Here is a 27971-nt window from a genome sequence, read left to right on the forward strand (position 1 = left end):
CGGGGGACTCGATCCCGGGTCCCCGGGATCACACCCCGGGCTGCAGGCGGCGCCAAAGCGCTGCGCCACCGGGGCTGCCCCTGTTGGCTTTTATTAGGCAGAGTTTCATTTGCAAAGAGATAAGCACGATTTGGGGAACTATCAAGGGCGACACAGAAGAGAGGCAGCGTCTGACGTGTGCTGGGCGCGGGACCCACGTAGAGGACACCTCCCCCGGGGTCGGTCCGCATCGCGCCGGCAAAGCAGCCTCTCTCCGTCCTGGCGAGCGGGCGCCGGGTCCCACCTCCCGCCACCCGGGGAGGGGCGGGGCCTCGCCGGCGGAGGACTTCATTTCCCAGGATGCCCAGGGGCGGGGCCGGCCGGAAGGCTGCGTGCCCTCCGCGGGGCATGATGGGGGATTTGGAGATTTCCATCATGGCGGCTTCCATTTCGGGCTACACCTTCAGCGCTGTGTGTTTCCACAGCGCCAACAGCAACGCGGACCACGTAGGTGCCGGGCCCCCCGCCGCGGCCGCTGGAGCTTCCAGCCTTCGTCCCAGGCCGGCGGCCAAGCCGGGGCCACCGGCGGCTCGCCGCCCCACCCCCACCCCCACCCCGGGCTCCCGGGCTCCCGGGCTCCGGGGCCGGCCGGAGGAGCTGGGGACCCGGGGCTCCTCGGCCCCCGGGATGGGCCCCCTCGCTCAGTGCCTGCCGCCCCCTGGCCCCTCTCCCTCCTGGCAGCGCTGCCTCGGTCGGCCGCCGGCGGTGTCAGGAGCGCCCGCCCCCCTCTCCCTGAGAGTCGGGCTTCTAGACTGGCGGGGGCCCCCGGGGTCCGCAGGGAGCGGGGAGACCGAGCTCCAGTCTAGGCGCCCGGCCCCGCCCGGCGGCCTCACCGGCGGCCGTGGGGTGCGACGAGGGAAGCCGCGGCTGTCACTGTGCATCCTTGTGGGATAACGCCCGCGCGCTCTTCTTCGCCTCGATGGAAAACGGGAGAGAACGAACCACAGGAGCGTTAGGTGTGGGGTCCGCCTGCGTGCAAGTCGCACCTTCAGCTCCGGGGCGGGTGTGCCGAGCCCCGCGGCGCTGGTCGCGGCGACACCGGGAAACGACAGGCCTCCGTAGGAGGGAGGGATGGGAGACGCGCGGGCTAAGGGGCGCGCGCGGGGGGAGCTCAGCCTGCCGGCTTCGGGGTCTTTAGTGTACGAATTGGCCCTTTAATGTCATTCGCCCCGGAGGGAAGTTTCTTTGCGAAACTAGATGATTTTTTTTTTTTTTTTGTCTTTAAGTACATGTCTGATCTGTCCACCAAGCGGAAGAGGTGATCTTTTTCTTTTTTTTTTTTTTAAGAGACGGGAGTTACTCAAATTCCTCTAGTCAGTGTGAGGGTTTTGTGGTCATCATTACAAAGCAAAATGCTACCCTAGAGAATAAGGAACTGGATTCGGTTTGATGTCTGCAACCTTAGCTTCCATTAATAAAAACTGATCTAGGGGATCCCTGGGTGGCGCAGCGGTTTGGCGCCTGCCTTTGGCCCAGGGCGCGATCCTGGAGACCCGGGATCGAATCCCACGTCGGGCTTCCCGTGCATGGAGCCTGCTTCTCCCTCTGCCTGTGTCTCTGCCTCTCTCTCTCTCTCTCTCTCTCTCTCTCTCTCTCTGTGACTATCATAAATAAATAAAAAAAAATCATAAAAACTGATCTATAGGGAGGCCACCCTGTTAGTAAGTTGGATGGCATGAAGTCATGGTGCTGTTCGCTCTATAGTGTTGATGGTAGAGAGTAGCGACGGGAATAGGTACAGCCTAGGTTTCTCTAGGGTTAGCCCGTGTCTCTGGTCACTAAGGCCTTTGATGCTACTGCCAGCTGTTTAAGTAATGTGATGCAGTTCCACAGAAAGGTGGTTTGTTTGTGATACTCCCAGCGTCCATGGGAAGTATTAAATGTGGTTTCGTTGCCTTTTAACGTCTCTGGTTCTTGGAGTAGCTTGTAACATCACAGTTTATGTAAAAGGCAGGGTTATTGTAAGGATCAACAGCTACCTGTTGACAAGTGGGTAGTTTTTCTACAACCTGCAGTGAGATGGTCATGTTACTTAGATTATTATATATTTTTTTAAAGATTATTTATTTATTTATTTATTTGAGAGGGGGGGGGGCAGAGACACAGGAGGGGGGAGAAGCAGGCTCCATGCAGGGAGCCTGACGTGGGACTCAATCCCGGGACTCCAGGATCGTGCCCTGGGCCAAAGGCAGGCACTAAACCGCTCAGCCACCCAGGGATCCCTTGTTATTATAACTTAATTCAAGAGCTCTTCCTTTTGGGGATCCCTGGGTGGCGCAGCGGTTTGGCGCCTGCCTTTGGCCCAGGGCGCGATCCTGGAGACCCGGGATCGAATCCCACATCGGGCTCCCGGTGCATGGAGCCTGCTTCTCCCTCTGCCTGTGTCTCTGCCTCTCTCTCTCTCTCTCTCTCTCACACTGTGTGCCTATCATAAATAAAATTAAAAAATTAAAAAAAAAAAAGGAGCTCTTCCTTTAATATCTACACCGTGCCAGGCACGGTGCTAGACCTCATGGAAATTTTCACCACGACAGTAGTTTGCAGGTGTGTTTTGTATGACCACAGCTGGTTATGTTAACCTTCTCACAATTACGTATGTGGGATACGTTGATGTCAATATTATATATTTTTAAGTTGAAGCAAAATTTGCTTTTGTAGCATATTCTTTTTTTTTTTTTTTTAAATCCAGGCAGGACATTAGTTTAAAACTACTCATTTTGTAGAGTTGGGATTAGCAAGCTTTTTCAAGATAAGTAAATATTTTAGGCTTTGTGAGCCCTGTGGTCTCTGTAGCAACTACTCCGTTCTGGTGTTGTATGGAGAAAACAGCAATAGACAATAAGTTAATTAGGGTCATTATTTCCAGTAAAACTTTATTTATGGACTCTGAATTTTATATCATTTTCTTATATCATTTTCACCTGTCGTGAAATATTAATTCCTATTTTTTCAGCCATTTAAAAGTAGAAGCAATTCTTAGCTTGTGGGCTGTACACTAACAGGCATGAGGCTAGATTTAGCCCACACACCATAGTTTACCTTCTCCTGCTGTAAAGTAACAATGGCTTGGATAATCCAGACCAATAGATAAGAAGCATTCCTTTGTGCTTAGTTTTAGAATGTTTTGCTGTCACTAATAACTTTTTCAAACTGAGGACTATGATAGAGTTGCCAGATAAAATGCAGAACACTCAGTTACATTTGAATTTCAGAAAAATAGGAAATCATTTTTTAGTGTAAATATATCCTAAATATTACATAAAAATTGTTCGTTATCTGAAATTCAAATTTAACGGTATCCTTTATTTTTATTTTCTAAATTTGGCAGTTCCTAGACTGTGGAACACTAAGGTCTGTAGATATGTTCTTAGAGTGTAAAGTTCTGTAGGAATTAAAGAATTATTTTCACTTTAATTTTTATTAACTTGTTACAAAGAGAAAGCTTCTCTTTTGTCATGAGAACTTGTAACTGAAAGACTTTGATAGGATAAGACAAGCTTCTTTAGTCACTTTCTCAAACTAGAAGTCATGAACACTCCCTCAGGTTTGAGAAAGTTTTTTTTTTAAGGGGGATCTGTATATTACTCAAGTTTGATAATTGCCCTATACATGATGATTTGGAAATTTAGCACACTCCTTCCCCTAAATCCAATCCAAAAGCTATGCTGTAAAGCATCTGTCTCTTCCTCCTCACCCCCACAAATTCCAACTGGGTATCTCTTTAATTGATTTGAAGGGTCAGCCTAGAATAGAAAGGTATATAATACAAGGTGGTTGTTTCAACAGATATCCCTGGCTAGCATTTATTGAGCACCTCCTATGTACTGGGCACTGTGCTAGTTGCTGAGATATAGCAGTGAACAAACACAAAGTCCCTGCTCTCACGGAGCTTATATTTTAGTAGGTGTAGGCGTTTGTCTATTAATGTAAGGATGTAATATGGCAGACGGTGAGAAGACAGAAGAAAACGCAGAGGACGGGACAGAGAGTCTGGCACGCCCTGTTTCTGTTACGTCAGCCAGGGAAGGCCTCTCTGATCAGGTGCTGTTAGGGTAAAGAGCCAAATGGAGGGAAGGAGTAAGCCATGTGGCTATCTAGGGAGATTGCAGGCAGCCTATTAGTTCAGCCTCTATAGGGAAGTTACTGAGGCATATAGAGTTAATGTTCTCCAGCTGTGCTTGCGCTGAACGTGACAGCAAGTGCTCACACAGTAGGTTATGTGCTATATAATCCAGGATTTATGGTATACGTTCTCCAAAGGTGTAAAGAAACTGACTTTGGCATTTATTAAGGAAGAACATTCATGTGAGTGATTTATTTGCTGAAATCCTCATTTCCCACAGCCTGTACAAGAGCAATTCGTTGTGCATTGTGTTAACTTCTTCATCCTACTGTCGTTAACAGTGCTTTTAAAACAATGAAATAAATTGAAGCTGTTTCGAGAAAACAACCTTGGAATATTTCTGCTTCCTGAGCTTTTTTGATATTGGTTATTATACTCAGTAGGATTTAGGAAATGAATTCGCTCTACTTATTTTGTTAAAATCCCAAAAAAACCTCTGTTTTTTTGAAAGGATTAAAATATTTCGTTGTGTATGGAATCCTTTTTTCAAGCAATCCAGTTAATAGATATATCTCATTGCTTTAGTCTTACTGATTTATAGAGTAGTAGTTTATATGGCAAGCTTAATTTGGATTGTTAAAATTATTATAAAATTATAATGCCCCCAGTTGTTCTTCCAGTAAAAAGGATCATTTTTATTTTTAGTCTGCATCTATTTTCTTTTATTACTTTTAGGAAGGATTTCTGCTGGGAGAGGTAAGACAAGAAGAAACCTTTAGCATCAGTGACTCACAAATCAGCAACACAGAATTTCTGCAAGTAATTGGTGAGTTTATCACTGAGCTTAGAAATACTTTTTCTATATTGATGCTGTTTGTTTTGTTCTTTGGCCCTTAACTGGCTTTAATCTGAAAGATAAAAAGAGTACATAGAAAGCAGCTAAACTCACAATGCAAATCATTTGCCCTGATAACTGGTATGAAATGTTCTGTAAGTCAGTGTGAACTTGCAGTTCGTGGCTGTAAGTTTAGGTAGCTTGTAAAGCTATCTCTTATCCACCAACTGGTCTTTTACTGAATCACTGTGTGCTGTCTCGCATGATAGTCTCTTCCGCACCACAGCAAACCCCTAGTGTGCATATTGGGCTGTTCCCCATTGTCATCATCACCACATACTGTAATGAAAGGTTCTGTTGGGCTGGTACTCCCTGGAGGCACTAAGCAAAGATATTCACATTTGTTTATGTGAGCTATTTGCTAAGTCTACACAGCCTTCTGAAGAACAAACCAAAAAGTCGATTTTGGGGTGATTGCTGGGGAAGACAAAGGAGTATTTTATATATAGATGCATCCACTGTCTTTGTATTAGTGTCTGTCTCTCTCTCTTTCCCCTTTCGGATCAGTCTTTTTTTTGATAACTAGGGATCAAACTCCTTTCAGTTGCACCTTGAACAAGTCACCAAACAGCAGCATATCCTGATACTCAGAACACAGCAAGGGACATTTCACTTATGCTGCCACCATTCACTGACCATCTGTGTGTGGGGCTTGTGCCTGGCATGTGCCAGGCAATGAGAGGAATACCCAGATGCATCCCTATATTCCAGAGGTGTGGAAAGAAATATCAGACAACAGTACAAGATGAGTACTGTAAGAAAGGAATGGAGAAAATCCTGTCAGTTGGAAAAAAAAAAAAAAAGCTGCTAGTGGGTGAAATCAGTAAAGGTGTCAGGAAGGAGATAAACTTAGGGTCAGTGGGCAGTGTATTCAGGGGAGCACAGAGCAAGGAGTGCATGCATAAGGTAACGGAATCTGGCCTATTTCTACGCGATGAAAATACAGAACATGTGAAGGTGAGTGGTTTCTGGTTTGATATATTACTGGAAGGTTAGGTTATGTTGGGGCCACATCATCAATTTCAAGCCTTCTAGTTCTGATAGCTTTCTAGTACATGGATTGGAAGGCCAGGATAAGGATTGAGGTGGGGTTAGGATTGGGGGAAAACAAGAAACAGTTCATTTCCTAAAGGACCTAAGCTATAAAACCCGCTCCCCACAGTACTGACTTGTTAAATAAAGACTTGATATACTGTATACTTCTTTCACTGAGGTTTTTGTTTTTGTTTTGCTTAACTCTTTAAAATCCTAAAATAGATAATATGGTTTCATTGAACATGTATGTAATTTTATTGTTTGTACTTGGATTTTCAAAACTAATTTGGAATATGAAGGTTAAAATGCCAGGCACAGTTAACTGACAGCAGACCATGCAAAAAAGCTCTCTTACCCAGCATGATCACAAAAATAGCACTTATGATGAATATTCTATTTATTTTTAAAGAAATAGAATGCTAAAGTAATTCAAATTCTACAGCTTTGTGCACTGTATCTGATTCGTAAATCTTCTAGTTCTTGTAGTAAATATGTTTCCATGGTATTGTAGATACGGAGAAGTACCGATCGATAGGATCCCAGTTAATGCAGTGCCATGACAACCATCTTCTGCCACACAACGTTTCATTTATTAGCTATATCCAGTTCATTGTGTGAAATGATTGTGGATTTCATGGGCAGAGTGTGTTTGCTGGACTAGAAAACTATAATAGTTTTCTTTTAAAAACAAATACATCTTAGAAACATAAACCAGGGGCTTGAAACCTGGGTTGAAAGGCCAAACATTAGGTAAAGTGCCATGAGTAGTATTCCAGACCAGTGGTGTAAAGAAATTTTCTGGCATAGCCTAACCTCCAGAATAAGACGTTTTAAATAAAACAAATTGACCAGAGTTGTTTTTTGTTGCAAATGTCCACGCACAGACACTTTGACCTTACTCTGTACAATAAGGACTTCATATAGAGTGCTGCATTCTGAACGCCAAGTGCCTCGCGTTTTATGTTGACTACATATTAATTTTCAAAGCTGGGCTGACTCACTTTAAGCAGAACTGTCCACCCATAGTTCTAGAAGGAGAGGGAGCAGACAACCACTGGAGAGCTTCCTTAATTAGGCGATGCCGCAGCAGTTGTTGGAAAGGATAGAAGAGGGAGTAGTGGAATTGTTGTCTCAACCCCTAGGAGAAGCAGAGGGAGGAAGATCGGCCTGCTGGATGGGGATGGGGTGGGGGTGTGGGGGAGACCTTCTAGGGAAATGCCTGTAGAGAGAGATGCCTTATGTACCTGATGACCAGTCCGCCATGTAGGTGAGCTCTGGAAGCATGGCAGACTGTAGAATCCCGGGTGAGGCTGCCCTGCTCCTTCCTATTTCCAGAGCTCCATGAGCCAGTGTGGCAGCCAGCTTTATTCCAATCTACAACTTTATTGTGTTTGAGGCCTTCACCCCATTTTCTCCATGGAGTGCTTAGGCATTGCAAAAAGTCTTAGAAAGGTTCAACTTCCTTTAGCAAATGTCACGTGATACCTAGGGCATATCTTTAGTGTGCTTCTAATCCCAATTATAAATCATGACAAAAGTCTGGTGGTAGATGATAGCAGTGTGTATTTGGAGTTCAGAAATTACTTTCGGGGTTTTCTTAAAATATTTTTTCCTGTAAAGTAGAAGGTGAGTTTTTCTTTTTCCTGAACTCTCTGTAAAGTTTTTGCTACAAATGATCCACATTCTAATTGCTTTACTAATAGTATCACTGAAATAATGTAAGATGCTGTACTGTATTATTTTTGGTGGTAAAAGAAGGAACAATTTCTGGGTGAGGTTTTCTTATTTGCATCACAGTGTCAAAAGCCATGCCAAGCAATGAATTTGTCTTTCCAGCAGAAGGATTGCATCTGTGAGTGTGTTTTAGCAGCATTGACATCAGTGCAGAAGCTAATGGGCATAGTACCATGGCCCCCAGGGTCGTGGTTTTATTTTAATTGCATTAAAATTGCAGCCTGGAACTCTGCAGCTGTGGCTTTTTAAACAACAGGTGATGAGTCTCTGTCCAGAAGAATGTTATTAATAGGATCGAGTGGTTAATTAGTCTCATGGTCTTACAAAGCAACCCAAATCCTAAGCCCCCTGATGAGCTTGAAGGAATTGTTCACTCTGGTTAATCACAGCAGTCTTTCCAGAAGCCATTAGGATCTGCCTTATAAAGGACATGTTTCCCTTGGTGCTGACCATCTTTGAAAGGGTTAACAGGCCTCCAGAGTTTCCTCCTCCCTTCCCGATCAAAATACCTGGTCCAAGTTGTCCTGAGCTATTAGTGGGTTATTGATGGTAGGGTGGTTAGGCCCTCCTCTCTCCAAGCTGCCCTCACACTGCTTGTCTACTTTGATTAAATGCTTCCAGTTAGCTGTTACTTTTTCTCTCTTACGCTTTATTTAAATAGGTGAGATTAAATGAGGGCACACAATAGCTGTATGTTCTTGAATAAAAGCTTTCAGATGTGTGCTCATCGTGTATGGGCAAATGGGAACAAAACTTGTTCTGCACTTTGTTCTGAGAATGTGTCCCTGAGTTTAAGTGTTAAGACACACTGCCTTCACTAGTGTACAGCACCTATTTAGGAGAGAAAAACTGTCTTTTTATTGTTTGAGGTTTTGGTAAACAAACAAACGGGCTATTTTATACTTGCCTGTATCTTACATGACTAACTAAGCTGTGTTCCTTCTTTCTGATTACAGAAATCCATAATCATCAGCCTTGTTCAAAACTTTTTAGGTAAGCTGTATCCTTCTTTGTCACTTTTAGTCCTTATTAAAAGATTAATTGATTAAAAACTAGTGAATTTAGGCTTGTAGCTGATCGTGGCTATACAATCATACATTTAGGCTTGTAGCTGATTGTGGCTATACAGTCATGGGTATAACTGAGGGCACCCAAATTCACTTATTTATTGAGTGCCCAATGTGTGTGTGGCACTATGTCAGGTTCGGGAAAGGGGGAGGGGACTATAAATCTTGCCCCCCAGTGGTTTATAGTGAAAGCAGCTTCACAAGCAAGGGCTTTTCAGCCACAGATCAGGAAGTTAATCAAGGGTCACATATGGATAAGAGAATTTAATGGGTGTTTTTAAGAAGTATATAAAAAATATTCAGTGTTCAACTTTAAAATGTAAGGAAGGAGAACATGGACCTTTCTTTTTGTGTTTATGTTAGTGAATACACACTAGGTATATACTAAAACCAACTAAACAACAGCAAGAGAAAGATATGGAAGGAACCACATTCAGAAGGGTGAGTGAGGGAGACAAGAGCCAGTATCCCCCCATCCACCAGACTTCTCCTCAGACAACATTGGGGCCTCTGCCTGCACTATCAGTCCCAGAGCCGTCCACCTGGGCTGGTATGATGATTTCAACTCTTTCTTAAACTTCCCCCTAAGTGCACGGTCTACCTTCCCAGAAGCCAGTACTTCTCTTCCAGAGCTGCCCACATTAGTAGGATTCAACGTTCTGGTCAGCACTCCTTTAACCCCTGCCACAAATTTTGGTGCCTATCTGTGCCTGTTCTATGTCCCCTGCCGCTTTCCCCCTGATCCTTGTCCCATTCCCAGCTGGCCCAAACACCCAGGCCCTTGCACCCAAGAACTCCTGGGGACCCACCTCCTCCTTTTATCCCCCCACCGCACACTTAACCATTAATTAGTTCAGAGGATTGTTCTCATGTAAGATGGACAAAGTGGACAAAGTCTGAAAGCAGCTGAGATCTTTATCACTTTTAGATTTACATAATTGAAAGAGGAGTGGGAACCAAGACAAGCAGTTCATTTGAGAAAAATCTCAGAGCAAGTGAAATGATTCAGGCCTGGTCCATACATTCACTGTGTTTGGTCCATGAAAGTGTCCGATTTGGCCCTGACTGTGAAGCTCTTCTAGGTGTGCCCTGCCTTCCCTTCTGAGGAATTCCTCAAAAACCTTTCAGTAGAGTTGTACCAGAAGGATTTAACTAAGTTTAAATCATAGACCTATAATTCTTAGAACTGAAAGAAACTTTAGAATTCTTTTGTGAAAAGGGAAGTGGAGGCCACGTAGGTTAAGCGACTTGCCCAAGATTGTACAATGAGAAGCAGAGCTGAGCTGGAGCTGGTATCTCCTGATTCCCAGTTCAGTGGGATTTTTTGTTTTTTGGTTTTTTAATACTGCTTTATGAGGCCTGGGCTTAACTGTGGTGGGAGGAGGAAGGAAGATGGCATTCCTAAAAGCACACCCAGTGGTAAGAGAGGTCACACATCATTATGCCTGGCCTGCTCACCATAGGATCCTGGTCAGGTAGGTCTATTTGAGGAGCAGACCTGGCTTCCAGTCCCAGCTCTTCCATCTACCACCTGTGTTTTGGAGCAAGTCACTTAACCTAAGTATCTTTATCTACAAAAATGGGAATAAAACTTGGGTCGTGTTGTGCTGTATTAATACCTGCTTACCAGCATTGAGGCAAGAATGAAATGAAATAAGATGAGAAAGCATACTGACAAGCCCCTTAAGCATTCAGCAGATGTTCGTTTCCTTTCTGCATTTTTCAGAAAATGAGCTACTGTGTTCTTTTTTTCCCCCATAAGTAACTGATACTTAGAAACAAGGAAAAGATGTCACCGCCATTGGAATTCCTAATTACTTGGAATCAGCACCTCCCACATTTGGAAGTAATAACTTTTGAATGTAACAGTCTCTTGAGTATTCATTGAGGCAAAAGATACCTTCTATCATCAGTAAAGCATTGACATTGATTTCTCTCTATGGCTGTTGAAGATATGCAGTTATATCTAACTATATCTTGATTATAGGATTCAACTTTTAGGATTCAGTGACCTATAGACACATAAGGCTAAGTGTATTCATGTCAAAATACTATGCAATTTTAATAAAGTATATTTTCTCTTTTAAAAAAAAACCAGTTTTTATGACTATGCAAGCAAAGTTAACGAAGAGAGTTTGGACAGGATTCTTAAAGATCGGAGAAAGGTATGTCCTATTTGTTGCCCAGTCTGATTTGGAAATTACTCTTTATCTTATCATCTAAATTTAAAACCAGAAAGGAATGTAAAATAAAACAGTGTGATTTGATATTAATATATGAGAGTTCTGTTGACTTAGGTAGATTTTAAGGGTAAATTGCAGATGTGAGACAATGTTTATGACCTATCAAGGGAAAAAAATTTAGGTATTTATGATATGATTCCATTATGTAAACATCAGAAGGAAAAACAGGAACTATAGAGAGTTAAAAATAATTGAGTTGATTCTGGGTGGTTCTATTTTTTTATTTTGTAATTTAAAAAATAATTTTGCAGATATCTTATATCCATGCATTAATTTTATAACCAGGAAAAATAATTCTAGAAAATGTAAGTTGTAATTAAACCATCTTTGGATATGTTACTCTCTCAAGTTCAATTAATGTTGAACATAGATGTTTTTCCAAAAGGTCATGTATTTATTATTTCTGTCAACATATGCATATAACGTTCTGATTATCTATGGTCAGCAAGTCTGAATAGAATTGAAAATGAACCAGTTTTATTGCTGCAGCATTGTCTGATGATCTCATTTATAATTTGCTCTGTTGTACCATATGTGTGTTTTGCGGTTTTGCCTTGAAATGTCATTTCCAGAAAAATAGATTTGTTATTAAACCATCCCTCGAGGAAAAAAAAGTTATTAAAAGTTTTCAGTTTGTCACATAGAAAACAAAATGCCGGGATCCCTGGGTGGCGCAGCGGTTTGGCGCCTGCCTTTGGCCCAGGGCGCGATCCTGGAGACCCGGGATCGAATCCCATATCGGGCTCCCGGTGCATGGAGCCTGCTTCTCCCTCTGCCTGTGTCTCTGCCCCTCTCTCTCTCTCTCCTCTCTGTGACTATCATAAATAAATAAATTCAAAAAAAATTTAAAAAAAAAGAAAACAAAATGCCTTTGTTTAGACGCCTGTATTATGAAAAAGCTTTTAAAGGATGGCTTGTGGAAAAAAAGAACAAGCACTGTGGGACTTGGTGCCCAGGTGTCTGAAGAGGGGCATCAGGAGTAGAGTGCCGTCAAAGTCCTTTCCCATCTATGGCCCCCCTCAGTACTACTGTCAGTTGGAAAAGCAGAAAGACAAGCAGGTAAGATGAAAGGAAGACTGGGAAGGCTGGAAGAAAGGACAGACAGACAGGTTTATGGATGATGACAGGCTCAGAAGGTGCTCATTTTCCATAATCTGATCCCATCCCCAGCTACCTGGAAAATGGAGTTAAGAGCAGTCACAGGCATCACTGTCCAGCTTTCTTGTTTTCAGTGACTTGCCCAGGAGCATATATTCTAGAATCTCTTGGGAGTCCATCCTTCCTATCCCAGCCACCAACCTCATTCCAGTTGGTTTGTTTGTTTCTTTCTTTCTTAAGATTTTATTTATTCACAAGAAACATGCAGAGAGAGGCAGAGACAGAAGCAGGCTCCCCATAGGGAGCCTGATGCCCGCATCAGACTCAATCCTGGGTCTCTGGAATCATGGCCTGAGCCAAAGGCAGATGCTCAACCACTGAGCCACCCAGATGTCCCTCATTTTTTTTTTTTTTTTTAAGATTTTATTTATTTATTTGAGAGAGAGTCAGAGATAGAGACAGCATGAGCTGGGGAGGAGAGGGAGAAGCAGGCTCCCCACTGAGCAGGAGGCCCGACATAGGGCTCAATTCCAGGACCCTGGGATCATGACCTGAGCCAAAGACAGACACTTAACTCACCTGCTACTTAGGTGCCCCTAGTTTCATATTTTAGACAATGAACTTTTCTTATGCTTTCTAAAACTGAATGTATTCCATGAAAATTCTTACTGGAGCACAGTTTTCTAGAGCACTCACTGCATGTTAAAAGTAACAATTTTTTTTAATAGATGAAAAAATTTAAAATGACAAAAATGAATAAAGAATATGAATAGGAAATTCACAAAAGAAAAAAGAAATCCACAAATGACCAAGAAATAAATGAAAAGATGTTTATCTTCAGTCAGGAAATGCAAACTGAAACAACATACTATTTTTTTTACCCATCAGATTAGCAAAAGTGTAAAAGGATTGCTATTACAAAAAAAAAAAAAAAAAAAAAGATTGCTAATACCCAGCTTTGGTAAGGCTGTGGGAAATGGGGAAGCTGTAGTTGGTGAGAATGTAAGTTGATAACAGACAGTTAGGAGAAGAGTTTTACAGTAACATAATTTTATTATTTTATTTTCTTTATTATTATTATAAGTAATTTCTATGCCCAACGTGGGGCTTAAACTCATGACCTTGAGATCAAGAGTTGCACACTTCACCTACTGAGCCAGCCAGGTGCCTGCAATAACAGAATTTTAAATATGTACTTCAGCCTCTAGGAATCTGGCCCAAGTAAACATTTGCATCTGGGCACAAAGATATGAAAAGCTAGTGTTAGTGAATAGTTTTAAATCTTCGCCAGGCCACGTTCTAAGCACTTTCCAGGTGTGGGAAATAGGAGGTAAATTGCTGTTCTTACCATCCCCATTTTATAACGGAGGCAGCAAGGGTGAGAAAATTGCTGAAGGTTGCCAGCAAATAATGATGGAGTCCAAGCTTAAACCCAGCAGTCTGGCCTCCGAACCCAGCGTACAAGGATGTTTTGTTGCATAGCGAGAATTTGCTTAATAGCGAGAATTTTGAAAGCAATCTTAATGTCCACAAGTGGGAAGCGGTCAGGTAAGGTATGCTGGCACTTCTGTACTGTGGTATGTGAGGCAGACCTTAAAAAGAATGAGGGAAGTTCTTGTGTAATGACCTAGAAGGATGTCAAAGTTGTGTTACATGAAAAAAGCAGTGTTATAATTTGAGCCTATTTTATGTAATAACAAAAATCAGAACGAGTATTTAGATGTACAGGAAAAGATCTGGAAGGAAGGAAACCAAACTTAAAAATGTTTAATTTGGGAAGGGGAGTGGGGAGGTGCAGCTGATGAAGGGGGACTTTATGTGGCAAGTTTTTTGTAACAATGTTTTATAATTGAAAATAAGTTGGAAAAGAAGAACTCTACCAGGTAGTTTTTTCAGCAGTAGATAAAGACACATTTCCAAATTAATTTGGAGGTTTAAAAATCAGATTTGCTGGGGACGGCTTGTTGGCTCAGTTAGTAAAACATGCAACTCTTGATCTCTGGGTTGTGAGTTCAAGCGTCACATTGGGTGTGGAGCTTACCGAAAAAAAAATTAAATGAGCCCTCTGCTTCATATTCTCTCCCTTTCCCACTGCCTACCCCCCCATCTACTCACTCATATGCTCTCTCTCTCTCAAGTAAATAAATAAAAATAATAAAATTAAAAAAAATTGGATTTGCTGTTTTTGATCTGTAGTATACCAACCATAGGTTGTTAGCTGGAGTTAACTTTGCAGTTCCTGAGACTAAGATTCTAAAAAAAAATTTAAAGTTTATCTATAGTTTTGATGTTCTAGAATTTTGTACTAGAACAATTATTCATGTTTCCCTTTGCAATTGAAAATACGAGTTTTGGGGATCCCTGGGTGGCGCAGCGGTTTAGCGCCTGCCTTTGGCCCAGGGCGCGATCCTGGAGACCCGGGATCGAATCCCACGTCGGGCTCCCGGTGCATGGAGCCTGCTTCTCCCTCTGCCTATGTCTCTGCCTCTCTCTCTCTCTCTCTCTCTCTCTCTCTCGCTCTCTCTCTCTCTCTGTGACTATCATAAATAAAAAAAATTTTTTTTAAAAAATACGAGTTTTTGGGGATGCCTAGGTGGCTCAGTGGTTGAGTGTCTGCCTTTGGCTCAGGTTGTGATCCTGGGGTCCTGGAATCAAGTCCTGTATCGGGCTTCCTGAAGAGAACCTATTTCTCTATTTGCCTATGTCTATGCCTCTCTTTATGTGTCTCTTAGGAACAAATAAATAAGATCTTTAAAAGAAATACATGAGTTTTTTGCTTCCATTTACTTGGAAATTATATTTTCCATGGAATTGTTAATATTTCATTGTATTTCCTATGGGATTTTATAATTCTATGAACTCTTTAGGGATTCTTTTCAAAAATCCACATTTGTAGTACAAAAGCAAAGATGACACATAATATTTGGTGACTGAAAAGCTTTATCGTTGATTCTAGTTTGGTTTTTTCCCTCCCAGGAAACATAGAAAATTGGGTCACCACCTCAAAAGGGTTATTGTACTATCTACAAAGGTACATCTAAAAGATTAGGCTTAGGGGCACCTGGTTAAGCATTGGACTCTTGATCCCAGCTCAGGTCTTGATCTCTGGGTTGTGAGTTCAAGCCCTGTGTTGAGCTCTACACTGGGTATGGCAACTACTTAAAATGAAATAAAATATTAGGCTTAAAAATACACGGGTACTTTTAAACAATGTCTTAACATGTAGAAAGTATTTTTCTATTTAATCAATATTAACTTTTTAAGAAAGTGCTGGTAGAAACTCTTAAAAAATTGACTGGTTGTCAGGGTTCAAATCTAATATCGAAAAATTCTAAGAATTGGGGTGCCTGGCTATCTCATTCAGAAGAGTGTGTGACTCTAGATCTCAGGGTCGTGAGTTTGAGCACCACATTGGGTGTAGAGATTACCTAAATAAAACTTTAAAAAAAAAAGGAAAGAAAAAAAAGTACAAGAACTGAACAAAAGTTTAATAAGTTGAATTCATATAAAAATAAATACATAGTAATTTTAAAAGTCCTCTGGGTGCTAGAATTATCCATTAAAAAATACAAGCTAGTAAAGATTTTTGTCACAGTAGTAAGTAAATACATAAAGTGTATTAGAACTATGTTTATTAAAATGTATGTGGCTCTCAAATACAGAGAGAGAACTAGGCTCCATGCAGGAAGCCTAGTGTGGGACTCGATCCCAAGACTCCAGGATCATGCCCTGAGCCGAAGGCAGATGCTCAACCACTGAGCTACCCAGGCGTCCCTGTATTATATTTTTTATTTCAGCTTTACTGAGGTACAATTGACATATAAAAACTGTAAGATGTTTAAAGTGTACATTGTGTTAATTTGATATTGTGAAATGATATTGTTAATTTGATATATATTGTGAAATGATTCATTATGATTTTCCCACTGTGAAAGGATAAACAATGGTATTTTAATCTAAACATTTCATTAAATGAAGGTAAATGTTCAAAGGGCGCCTTTTTTTCCCCTCCATCTTTACATGTAGAGGGGCTTCAACTGGAGCTTTGGTTTTCAAAGTGTGGTCCCTGGACCAGCCGCATCAGGATCACCTGGAAATTTGTTAGAATCTACTCTTCACTTTGTTTTTTTTTGTTTTGTTTTTTTTTTTGTTTTTTAAAAATATTTTATTTATTTATTCATGATAGTCACACACAGAGAGAGGCAGGCTCCATGCAGGGAGCCCGATGTGGGATTCGATCCCAGGTCTCCAGGATCGCGCCCTGGGCCAAAGGCAGGCGCTAAACCGCTGCGCCACCCAGGGATCCCTACTCTTCACTTTGTAATGGCCACAATCATGTGACCCATTTGGAATTATAAAGTTACCATTGTACAGTAGAAAGGACAGGCAGACAGGCTATCACTCATTAACTCAGTGACGTTGGACAAAACATCTCTTTTATAAGATTTACACTATCAGAAATGTTTGGGTTTTCTTTTTATTTAAAAAATTTCAGGGGGTGGCCTTGCTGGCTTAGTGGCAGAGCATGAAACTTTTGACCTAGGGGTTATAAGTTCAAGCCCCACATTGGATGTAGAGATTACTTACAAAATAAAATCTTAAAAAAATAAAAATTAAAAAAATAAAGAATATCAGAATTAATTGCTTTTTTTTTTCTTTTTTTTTCTTTTTTTTTTATTTACTTATGATAGTCAGAGAGAGAGAGAGAGAGAGAGAGAGGCAGAGACACAGGCAGAGGGAGAAGCAGGCTCCATGCACCGGGAGCCCGACATGGGATTCGATCCCGGGTCTTCAGGATCGCGCTCCGGGCCAAAGGCAGGCGCCAAACCGCTGCGCCACCCAGAGATCCCCAGAATTAATTGCTTTAATGTAATTGGAAGTTATGGTTTATGTTCAGTAATACTCCATGAGGACAGGAGCTGTTTCTTTGTTCCCTGCAATTCCTTGCATGGGATGTGAACCCAGTGGAAAAAACATTCCTTACTTCCCAAGGTTGTGATGATTTTTTTTTTAAGTCTGTTTTCTAGATTAACAGTTTTCTTTTTTTTTTTTTTTTTAAGATTTTATTTATTTATTCATCAGAGGCAGAGAGAGAGAGAGAGGCAGAGAGAGAAGCAGGCTCCCTCTGGGAGCCTGATGTGGGACTTGATCCCGGAAATTCGGGATCAGGACCTGAGCCAAAGGCAGATGCTCAACCACTGAGCCACCCAAGCATCCCCCAAGGTTGTAACAAGTAGTGAAAATATTTGTCATATAACTATCTGGGGGCCTGGTACAGGGGCTCAGCAAAAATTGGTTCACTTCCTTCCTACGTGAAAGTACCAAAACATAATCTAAATTTACTGTTAATTAATTAATTAATTAATTTTTATTTAATTACTTTTTAGAAAGATTTATGTATTTATTAGAGAGCATGAGTGAGAGGGGCAGAGGGAGAAAGAAAGTCAAGCAGACTCTGTGCTGAGTGCAGAGCCCAATGCGGGGCTTGACCCCAGAGTTCTGAGATCATGACCTGAGCCAAAATCAAGATTCAGATACTTAGCTGACTGTGCCACCTAGGCACCCCTTAATTTACTGTTAATTTAAAGACACTATCAATATTAAGCTACCTTTACTTCTTAAAACAGGATTTTCACTTAAAAAGTATGTTTTACGGAAAGAATATGTAAAGATTGTTTCTCTGACAAAGTTAATTGTCTCTTCAACAGAGATTTTCAAAGTTTAGTGTGTACAAGAAAAAACTCAAGGAACTTCTCTTAAATTCAGATTCCTGGTTCTACCCTTGGACATTCTAATTCTGCAGGTTTGAGTGACCCCAGTAGTAAGTTCTCAGATGTCCAGCAGATCACATTATAAGAGATGTTCTTCTAGAAAGCATATCAGTTTAATTCACTTAGACAGTTTAGTTATCCTATAGTTAGAGCTGATGAAGCTTAACTTCTTACATCATTGTATTGAGGTATAATTGACATACAATAAACTGCACATATTTACAGTATATACTTCAGTAAGTTTTGCAATATCCATAAACCCATGAAACCATCAACATAATAAGATAATGAATGTATCCTTGCAAGTCTTCTTGTGCCCTTTTAAAATATATTATTCCAGTATAACTAATATACAGTGTTAATATTAGCTTCAGGTGTATAATATAATTCAGCAGTTCTGTACTAACTGCTCATCATGGTAAGTGTACTCTTACTTTCCTTCACCTGTTTCACCCATTCCCCCCCTTCACTTCCCCTCTGGCAGTGACCAGTTCTCTGTATTTAAGAGTCTGTTTTTTTGTTTGTCTCTTTTTTTCTTTCATTTTTTCTTAAATTCCACACATAGTAAAAGCACGTAGCATTTGTTTTTCTCTTACAGACTTCTTTCACTTAGCATTAAACTCTCTAGATCTATCCATGTTGCAAATAGTAGATTTCATTCTTTTTTCTGGCTAATATTGCAATGTGTATATACATACCACTTCTTTATCCATTCATCTATCAATGGACTTTTGGGCTGCTTCCATACTTCAGCTATTGTAGATAATGCTGCAATAGACAATTAGTATGAGCGAATCTCTTCAAATTCATGTTCTTGTATTCTCTCTTTTTTTTTTCCCCCACACAGAGAAACAGATTTTATTTATTTATTCATGAGAGACGCAGAGACATAGGCAGAGGGAGAAGCAGGCTCCTCACAAGGAGCCCGATGTGGGGCTTGATCCCAGGACCCCGGGATCATGTCCTGAGCCAAAGGCAGATGCTCAACCACTGAGCCACCCAGTTGCCCCAAGTTCTTGTATACTTTGGGTAATTACCCAATAGTGGGATTGCTGGATCATATGGTAATTCTATTTTTAATTTTCTGAGAAACCTCCATACAGTCTTCTACAGTAGCTATACCAGTTTGCATTCCCACCAACAGTGTGAACAAAGGGTTCCTTTTGGACTTGTTTCTTGTGTGTTTTTTTTTTTAGCTATCCTGACAGGTGTGAGATGATAGCTCATTGGGGTTTTGATTTATATTTCCCTGATGATGAGTGATGTCGAGCATCCTTTCATATGTCTTTGGAAAAATATCTATTCATGTCCTCTGCCTATTTTTTAAATTTTTTTTTGTTTTTTGGTGTTGAGTCATTTGAGTTCTTTACATATTTTGTATAGTAACCCCTTATTGGTTATGTCATTTGCAAATATCTTTTCACATTCAGCAGGTTGTCTTTTAGTTCTGTTTTCTTTGCTGTGCAGCTTTTTATTTTTTTTTTTTAAGATTTTATTTATTTATTCATGAGAGACACAGAGAGAGAGGCAGAGACACAGGCAGAGGAAGAAGCAGGCTCCCCGCAAGGAGCACAGTGTGGTACTCGATCCCGGCAAGGAGCACAGTGCAGTACTCGATCCAGGCACTCCAAGATCACACCCTGAGCCTAATGCAAACACTCAACCACTGAGCCACCCAGGCGTCCCTGCAAGCTTTTTATTTTGATGCAGTCCCAATAGTTTATCTTTGCTTTGGTTCCCTTGCTAAAGGAAACCTGTCTAGGAAAATGTTTCTGTGGTTGATGTCAAAAGATTATTGCCTGTGTTTCCTTCTAGGAATTTTGTTTATTCATTCACTTGTTAATGAACAGTTGGGGTTTTTTTTAGTTTTGAGCTATTGCATGTAAAGCTGCTACGAACTTGTGTACAAATGTTTGTATGGATACCTTCAGAATTAAATTCTTAAGATTTCACGCAACTTTTCATCCTTTTTCCTTCTGTTTTTATTGCAGAAAGTTATTGGGTGGTACAGATTCCGGCGAAATACACAGCAGCAGATGTCATACAGAGAGCAGGTTATCCATAAGCAGCTCACTCGCATCCTTGGGGTGCCCGACCTCGTCTTCCTTCTCTTCAGCTTCATCTCCACCGCCAACAATTCCACTCATGCTTTAGAATATGTTCTCTTTAGACCAAATCGAAGGTAAAGAAAGAGTTCCTAATAGACTCAAATAGTAAAGATGTTGGTACCTGTAATTGGTTTATGACTTTGAGAATGTGATTTTATGGCATCTTTAAAGAAAAGCTTTTATAATTCTCCTTCAGCTAGTTTTCTTTGTGGTGAGGGAAGGTATTTTCCTGTTAGTTGTATAAATTAAAATTGTTTTTGAATCAAGAAGCATTAGCAAGATATGTTAATTATGCATAAATTCTTACAGGAATAAACAGCTGGAAATCATCATTTGCTTCTCCATAATCCATTATGTAGAAATACAGTTTTACTGCTTCTGGAAGTCTATAATTTTAAAACCGATTTCAAAGACAGAATTATAAAATTGATCCACCTGCTGGTTAATGAGGGTTTTGCATTGTGAACTTGTGAAAGCAAAAAAAAAAAAAAAAAAAGATTATGATGTCTATCTATAAATAGCAAAAAGATTTCCTTCTGGAAATTCACTTGTAGACTATATTACGTTGACATCAATGAAAACAAATTGTTAAATAGCCATTCACAAGGTTTCATTAATTAATGAATCAGTAGGTATTTTCCTGAATTTGTACAACCTCCTTAGCACTCTGCCGGTTGCTATGGGGACATGACCTCTGCTCTCCAGGAGTTTACAGTTGAGTTTCTACTAACTCGGGCATCCTGGGGTTGTCTGTGCAAGCAGGTGCGGCACCATGAGGCCTGTTAGTTCACCAGTGTAGAGACTTCAGCTCCTACTGCCAAGACCCATGGATCAGGATGAGCAGCGCCTTTAACATGATCTCTCTTGATCCTCCTGCAGGTATAATCAAAGGATATCCCTTGCTATCCCCAATCTAGGCAATACTAGCCAGCAGGAGTATAAAGTATCTTCAGTGCCAAATACTTCTCAGAGTTACGCCAAAGTTATCAAAGAGCATGGGTGAGTTGAAAGTGAAATGAAAATGTCTTCCTGTCTTTTGTGAACAGTATTTAACCGATTTATGGAGACATGTGAAATCAAGTTTGATGTGATTTAAACTGAAAAATGTAGTCAGGCTATCCTCTAGACCACCACCCCTGTATGTCAGAATTTTATGCTTATCGAAAATTTAGTTTATTTTTACCAATAATCTTTTTTTTAACACTGCTACAATTTTTTTTTTTATATAAAAGTTTGGATAGAATCTGTATATTTCCAAAGTTCCAAAAGCTAAATGTGGCCACTGAAAAATGTGTAACTTTTTATTATTTTTTAAGTTGTCTTGGTCACAGGGGTTCTTTTCTATTTCTCTTCTGTATATCTAGTAGTGTGGGCATTGTTGCTGAGACAGTCATTTGGAGTTGCAACATTTACATAATAGATCAAGGTGGAAGTGATGGGAAAATGCCTTCCAGGTTCCTAGCAGTTATAATAATTTTGTGACATCTTTTTCCTGTCTTCCAGTACTGACTTTTTTGACAAGGATGGAGTCATGAAAGACATCAGGGCGATTTATCAGGTTTATAACGCACTTCAGGAGAAAGTGCAGGTAACTGATGTACCTAGTAGTTTTTATCTTATTTATAATGCCCACATGCTTTTAATTCTACTTTAATTCTTAATAATCTCTCAGCTGACAAATGAATCATGATCCAAGCATCAGAATATGCTTTCCCAAACTAATCTCAGATGTGCAGGCTAGTTCACATGCCAGCCTACAAAAGGCCGTCTCCTTATGTGCCTGAAGTAGAGTCTGAAGTACCGCGTTAGAATTACTATTCTAAATACTCGTGACCCCATTTATAACAGTTTTCTTTTGGGAAATCTGTCTCCATCAGTACACTTGGAGGTGAGACTGCATCAGAGGGCACTGCTAACCAGTACAGCTCTGCTCCTTCGCTCTGGGTCACTCGTTTTGCCCACAGCTGCCTCCATCGAGTGGGAAGATCGCAGTGGAGCCTGTTTATTCCTAGGCATTCATGCAACAAATATTTACGGAAACATCTCCTGCCAGCCACTTACTGAGCTAGGTGCTAACAGTACTTTCCCACGATCTTTTCATCATCCCCAGTGTGTTCTTAGGAGTAATTTGCCCTAAACCATAAAAACAAAAGAGGCTTTGAGAACAAGAAGGAGAGTGGTAGAGCCGAAGACGCTCTCCCAGGCCTGGAGAAAGCCTAGCTTTGAGGAAGAAGTCCCAAGGAATAGAGAAGGGAATTTAGGCAGCTGCTGAAAAAGAAGAAAGCAGAATGATTAGCCTGGGGCTAAAGAAGAAAGCATACAATAGGCAGTTTCCAGTGTCCCCACCAGGTCACGGCCCACTTAGCAGGATAGGGAACTTGAAACAGGCAAACTGGTGACTGGCCTACTTTCCAGCTGTTTCTGGGATTTCTGCTATGGAAAGAACATGCAGTAAAAAACAGCTTTTTGTCCTAAATTCGTGACCATGCTCTTTTCAGATTATCGGCACTGTCTAGCGGACTTCAAAGTGGCTGTTCTGCATTTCACTGCCAAATGAATAAGGCCCACTTTGCAAACACCAGTTGAAACTTACTTTCTTTTCCAATCTCCCTAGTTATAAATATTTTCTGTTAGATCTATTTGTGACATCTGATTTTTGATTGTTCGTTATAAAGTTGAAAGCTTCTCATTCCTGTCTTTTGTTCGTCCTTTGTGTGGTAGACTGGTATCAAAAATCCTTTTTTCATTTTAATAAAAAATGAACAATCAAGGGCAAAAATTAAATATTTCCAATTTGCCCTAACTTTTCAAGAATTTATAGGCTAAATAGCATAATCGTCTTAATATTAAGAACGCAAGTGAGTGAACAACAATACTGGTCCCCCCCCCCCAAAAAAAAAAAAAAAACAATACTGGTCCCTTGGACCTTCATGATTTTGTTCTACTTTGTGTCTTTTTTTTTTTTTTTTTTTTTTTTTTTTTATTTATGATAGAGAGAGAGAGAGGCAGAGACACAGGCAGAGGGAGAAGCAGGCTCCATGCACCGGGAGCCCGACGTGGGATTCGATCCCGGGTCTCCAGGATCGCGCCCTGGGCCAAAGGCAGGCACCAAACCGCTGCGCCACCCAGGGATCCCCTACTTTGTGTCTTTTTAACTTGATAAAGCATTTGGGCTCCTCCTAGGGTCGCAATCAGTGTTATCTTCATGGAATGCTTTGTGCTTGGATTTGAAACTAATTGTTCTTGTTGTCATTTTTCCCTCAGGCAGTGTGTGCAGATGTAGAAAAGAGTGAGCGAGTTGTTGAATCTTGTCAGGCAGAAGTGAACAAATTAAGAAGACAAATCACTCAGAGGAAAAACGAAAAGGAACAAGAAAGAAGTGAGTTTCCTATTAATTTCACCATTTGATACCAGGGAAACCTCTTGTTGCAAACATCAAGCCATAGGATGAATCACAGCAATCCTTCTACATTTGTCAAGCTCCACATGAGGCTGTTTGTGAAAGAACATTCACTTGTACTTCCAGGAGAGAAGTACTTTCAAGTATCTGGAACTAGAAGAAAAAGAAGATAAAAGTAGAAAGGCTAAAGCAAGTTAAAGTAAATCCCAAGAAGTGTGTGCTGCAGACCTGTGCGTGTGTTGACTACAGTTACCTGTTTACAGGAGCTGTGGTTTTTCTTACGGAGTTAATCCTGGCAAATCTAAGCATGTAGGGACTGTGTCCTGTGTTCCTCACATAGCCACATAAAGGAGTTACCTAGTATCCTTTTCACTTCATATTTGATTCATAAGGTCACAACAAAGGCTTTGAATGTCTGGTTTTTGGTAGCTATGGATGAATGGATACAATTAAGCTAAGGAACCAGCTGCTTGAATGAGAATAAGGCCCAAGAATCTATTGATTCCAGCATGGAAACAGACCTGTTTGCTATAATACCACCAGATTTAACATTTGTACATTAAATTTATAACCTTTCTAATTTAATAAGAATTCTTGGAAACCAATTAAAATATAATTCATATTTCCGAGTAAATGATACCTTTTTTTTTTGAGTAAATGATATCTGATTCATTTTTAGTGTTATATTTTTTGAGAAATAATCAGAAATGCAGACAGATTTAAGTCCAAGAATATTAATCACAACTTTATAATTCTAAAATCTGAGAAACAATCTATTGGAGTAGTTGAATAAATAGCAGTAGAATAGTTGAATAAATTATGGCCTGTCTTTTTTTTTTTTTTTTAAGATTTTATTTATTTATTTGAGAACAAAAGCCAGAGGGAGAGTAAGAGCACAGAGGGAGAGGGAGAAGCCAACTGTCTGTTGAACAGGGAGCCTGACATGGGGCTCGATCTCAGGACCCTGGGTTATGACCTGAGCCGAAGGCAGCTGCGTAACCCACTAAGCCACTCAGTTGCCCCAAATTATGGCATATCTATATGGTGGAATATTGTACAGCCATTGAAGCGAATTTTTAATGATGTGGATAATGCTGAGTATGTAACCTTAAGTGGAAACAGCAGGATAATAAAATGGCCTAAACATATAATCTCAGATGTATTTAAAATACACACACACACACACACCCATACACACACAAGGCTGGATAATAAAACTGGAATTCACAAAAGGGGGGAGGGGCTGACATCTAAAATTTACATCTTTTTTTTTTTTAAAGACTTTTTTTTAATTTTTATTTTTAATTTTAATTTTTTTTTTAATTTTATGATAGTCGCAGAGAGAGAGAGAGAGAGAGGCAGAGACATAGGCAGAGGGAGAAGCAGGCTCCATGCACCGGGAGCCTGATGTGGGATTCGATCCCGGGTCTCCAGGATCGCGCCCTGGGCCAAAGGCAGGCACCAAACTGCTGCGCCACCCAGGGAACCCTAAAATTTACATCTTTTACCCCCACATCTTGTCCTCTTTACACCAAATGTCTAAGTGTTATCTGGGTGATAGAATTATGGATGATTTTATTTTCCTTGTTCTTTTCTAAATTCTGTACCAGTATTTTTCAAAGCTGGGGACTCAGATATCTGAGTCCAGATATACCCTGGACTATTCCAGAGTATGCATAAAAATGTGCCATATCAGGCACCTGGCTGGCTCTTGATCTCAGGATTGTGAGTTCAAGACCCACGTTGAGTATAGAGCTTACATTAAAAAGAGAAAGGGTCCCTGGATAGCTTAGTTGGTCAAGTGTCTGCCTTCGGCTCAGGTCCTGATCCCAGGTTACCATCTTAAAAAGGTGCTATATTTATGGCTTGGAACCTGGAAAATGGCCATCTAATACAGGGCTTTTAAACTTTTAAGGATTGTTTATTTCATCCTTCCATCCCCACAGTCTGAGAGCACAGTGATCAACGGGGGAGGGAGATAGCACAGGACCTGCAGTTAAAAGACCTGCGTGTGAGTATCAGGGCTCCACTTCTTGCCACTCCCTTAGTGAAGTCACTTCACCTTTCTGAACTCTGGTTTCTTTGGCTAATAATTTGGAAGCAATGATATTAATGATGATGACAATACTTCAGAAGGTTTTCTGAAGCTTAAATGAATGTATAGCAACAGGATTTGTAAATTATGAAGTACTATGCAAATGTCAGATAATTAAGAGTCGTCATCAGTTGCCATTTCCTAGAACATTCAGGTTGACCATGTAATGCATTGAGATGCAAAGCTGTGAAAAAGAGAAAGTGTTATAGTTTTCTTTCTGTTTTTGTCCAGGATTGCAGCAGGCGATGATCAGCAGACAGGTGCCATCTGAAAGTTTGGGGCCAGTGTTCAGCCCTCGGATGCCCTATTCTGGGCTTGCTGCTGAAGGTAGAAGTACACTTGGAGATGCAGAGGCCTCTGATCCTCCTCCCCCTTATTCTGATTTTCACCCAAACAATCAAGAAAGTACTTTGAGCCATTCTCGCATGGAAACCAGTGTCTTTATGCCTCGACCTCAAGCCGTGGGTTCTTCCAATTTTGCTTCCACCAGTGCTGGACTGAAGTATCCTGGAAGTGGCACAGACCTTCCTCCTTCCCAAAGAGCAGCTGGAGACAGCATTGAGGAATCAGATGACAGTGATTATGAAAATTTGATTGACCCCACAGAACCCTCTAACAGTGAATACTCCCATTCGAGGGATTCTCGACCCATGACACATCCCGACGGGGGCTCCAGGAACACTCAGACCTCCCAGATTTAGCTGAACAAAGAAACTCTCCACTTAGCACTGTTTTTCTTAATTGCTTATTGAGAGAGTTTTTTGAGGACTTAATCTGGGGGGAGAACTGCTTTCTCAGACCCCTGGCCACCCAACAGGAGGGTCCTCGGGCACAGAACTGGTAGGAGCCTCACGTCGCTGGTTCTCACCTGCAGACACAGTGTGCAGATTTCATGACAGAATCATTAAGATAATCAAATTGTCCTAATTCTGGTGCGATTCATGGATGTACTGGTAAATTTAGGCAAAGTGAAACTTATCAACATAGTTTCTGTTCTTTAAAATAAATTGGAAATTAGAGACTAAGCACAATTAGTCTATAAATGTTCTATAAATCAAAAACTTACCTCTTGCACTATCATGCCTTGAAATTTACTTTTTCAAAGGGAAATGAGTTTAGCAGCAGACTTCAAAGAACCTTTCTATGATGAGCCAAATTCATCTTTGCCAGAAAGAAATTTTGATAATTCCAAGAAGCCTGATTGGAACAAATCGGATGTACCTTCTCTTGTCTGCATGACTTTGTGAGATCAAAAGAGAGGGCTTTGTTTCAACTTTTTTCTACTAGCCTGATATATATTGTCACTTAAAATGGTTGCCTTTAAAAAAAAATGTAGAAATACTAATTACCAGTAAGTAATCATCCAAATAAGTATGTCATAAAATAAATTACTTATTTTTCTTTTGGGGAATTACCGTGACTGCTATGTTGCACTAGCCACGTTTATGGTCTCTGTTCTGGAGTCTTAAAGATGAAGGACACACAGCAGTGGATTAGAGAAGGGAGTTATGCTCCAGACTTGGGTTTTATGATGAACAGATTCCAGACACTGGATTTAGCTGAGTTCATACATAAGGGAAATAATTCATTTAGCTCTTCTGACAAATCCTAGTATTAGTTTTACTTGTGGAGGAAAACACGTTTAATAAACTGGGAATCTTGGTGAATAAAGATTCATTTTAAATCTGAATAACCATACTTATTTTTTTTTAATTGCTGTTTGGAGGATAGAGGCGGAATGTGTAGAGACTTTCTGTTGGGATGCACTTATATTTTTATTTAATTACTGCTTGTTTTCTAGTTTTCCCCAGAATGTGTGAAACCACTAAAGACATTCATGAGCACGTTAGGCTTCTGGTTTGGAAATGACGAGACCCACCGTATGTGATGAGGTCAGCCCACGAAGTTATAACGCTTTGGGAAATCGTAACTGCCTTTCCTTTGAATTAGCTAAAACCTGTGAGAATAAGGAAGGTGTCAAATAGGCTTCAAATCCGGGTTCTGAAAAAGTAGTTTCATTTTGTTGGAGAGAAGTTTACTCCCTGAGCTTCAGTATCACTATGAAATTACACAGTGTAGACTGAAATATTAAAACTGCCGTTCTTCAGAGAGCCACGCTGTGGGGTCTGTGTTTTCCTGCTCTCATGGTTTTGTTGGCCTTACACCACTGCCATTGGATTTGAAACGTTGCAGACCACTTTATCTGCAAATGCGTTGCGGTTTTTATCAGCTCCCTTCTAGCGGCTTCAGCGCCAGTGTGAATTTATTATTTTTTTTTAAGTGCCATTGCCATCTCCTCTGTTCAGATTTTGACATTCAGGAAAATATCTTTATTTTTATGCCATACTGAAACCTACAATGTATATCTGACAAAGCAGTTCAATGTGACAATAAAAACCTATTTAATCACGGTATCGTTGTTT

General features: G+C 40.7%; 1 protein-coding gene across 1 annotated transcript; it reads left to right on the top strand.

The window, feature by feature from the left end:
• Positions 1-387: 387 nt before the first annotated feature.
• On the top strand, positions 388-27960 carry ABRAXAS2 (abraxas 2, BRISC complex subunit). Its single transcript, XM_055300453.1, has 9 exons — positions 388-486; positions 4838-4928; positions 8723-8759; positions 10932-10998; positions 19937-20127; positions 20933-21052; positions 21557-21641; positions 23318-23432; positions 25780-27960. Exons 1-9 carry the CDS (start codon positions 388-390, stop codon positions 26247-26249), a joined length of 1275 nt encoding a protein of 424 aa, XP_055156428.1. The 3' UTR covers positions 26250-27960.
• Positions 27961-27971: the final 11 nt, after the last annotated feature.

This window comes from Nyctereutes procyonoides, unplaced genomic scaffold (genome assembly GCF_905146905.1).
Source record: "Nyctereutes procyonoides isolate TBG_1078 unplaced genomic scaffold, NYPRO_anot_genome, whole genome shotgun sequence".
Lineage (NCBI taxonomy): Eukaryota > Metazoa > Chordata > Mammalia > Carnivora > Canidae > Nyctereutes > Nyctereutes procyonoides.

What these genes read in the sequence shown, in the direction of transcription:
- ABRAXAS2 (XM_055300453.1), top strand. Translation starts at nt 388, where the DNA reads ATGATGGGGGATTTGGAGATTTCCATCATGGCGGCTTCCATTTCGGGC. An exon ending in CCTTGTTCAAAACTTTTTAG is followed by an intron (nt 8,760 to 10,931) that starts GTAAGCTGTATC and finishes AAAAAAAACCAG; the next exon opens with TTTTTATGACTATGCAAGCA. An exon ending in TTCTTAAAGATCGGAGAAAG is followed by an intron (nt 10,999 to 19,936) that starts GTATGTCCTATT and finishes TTTTTATTGCAG; the next exon opens with AAAGTTATTGGGTGGTACAG.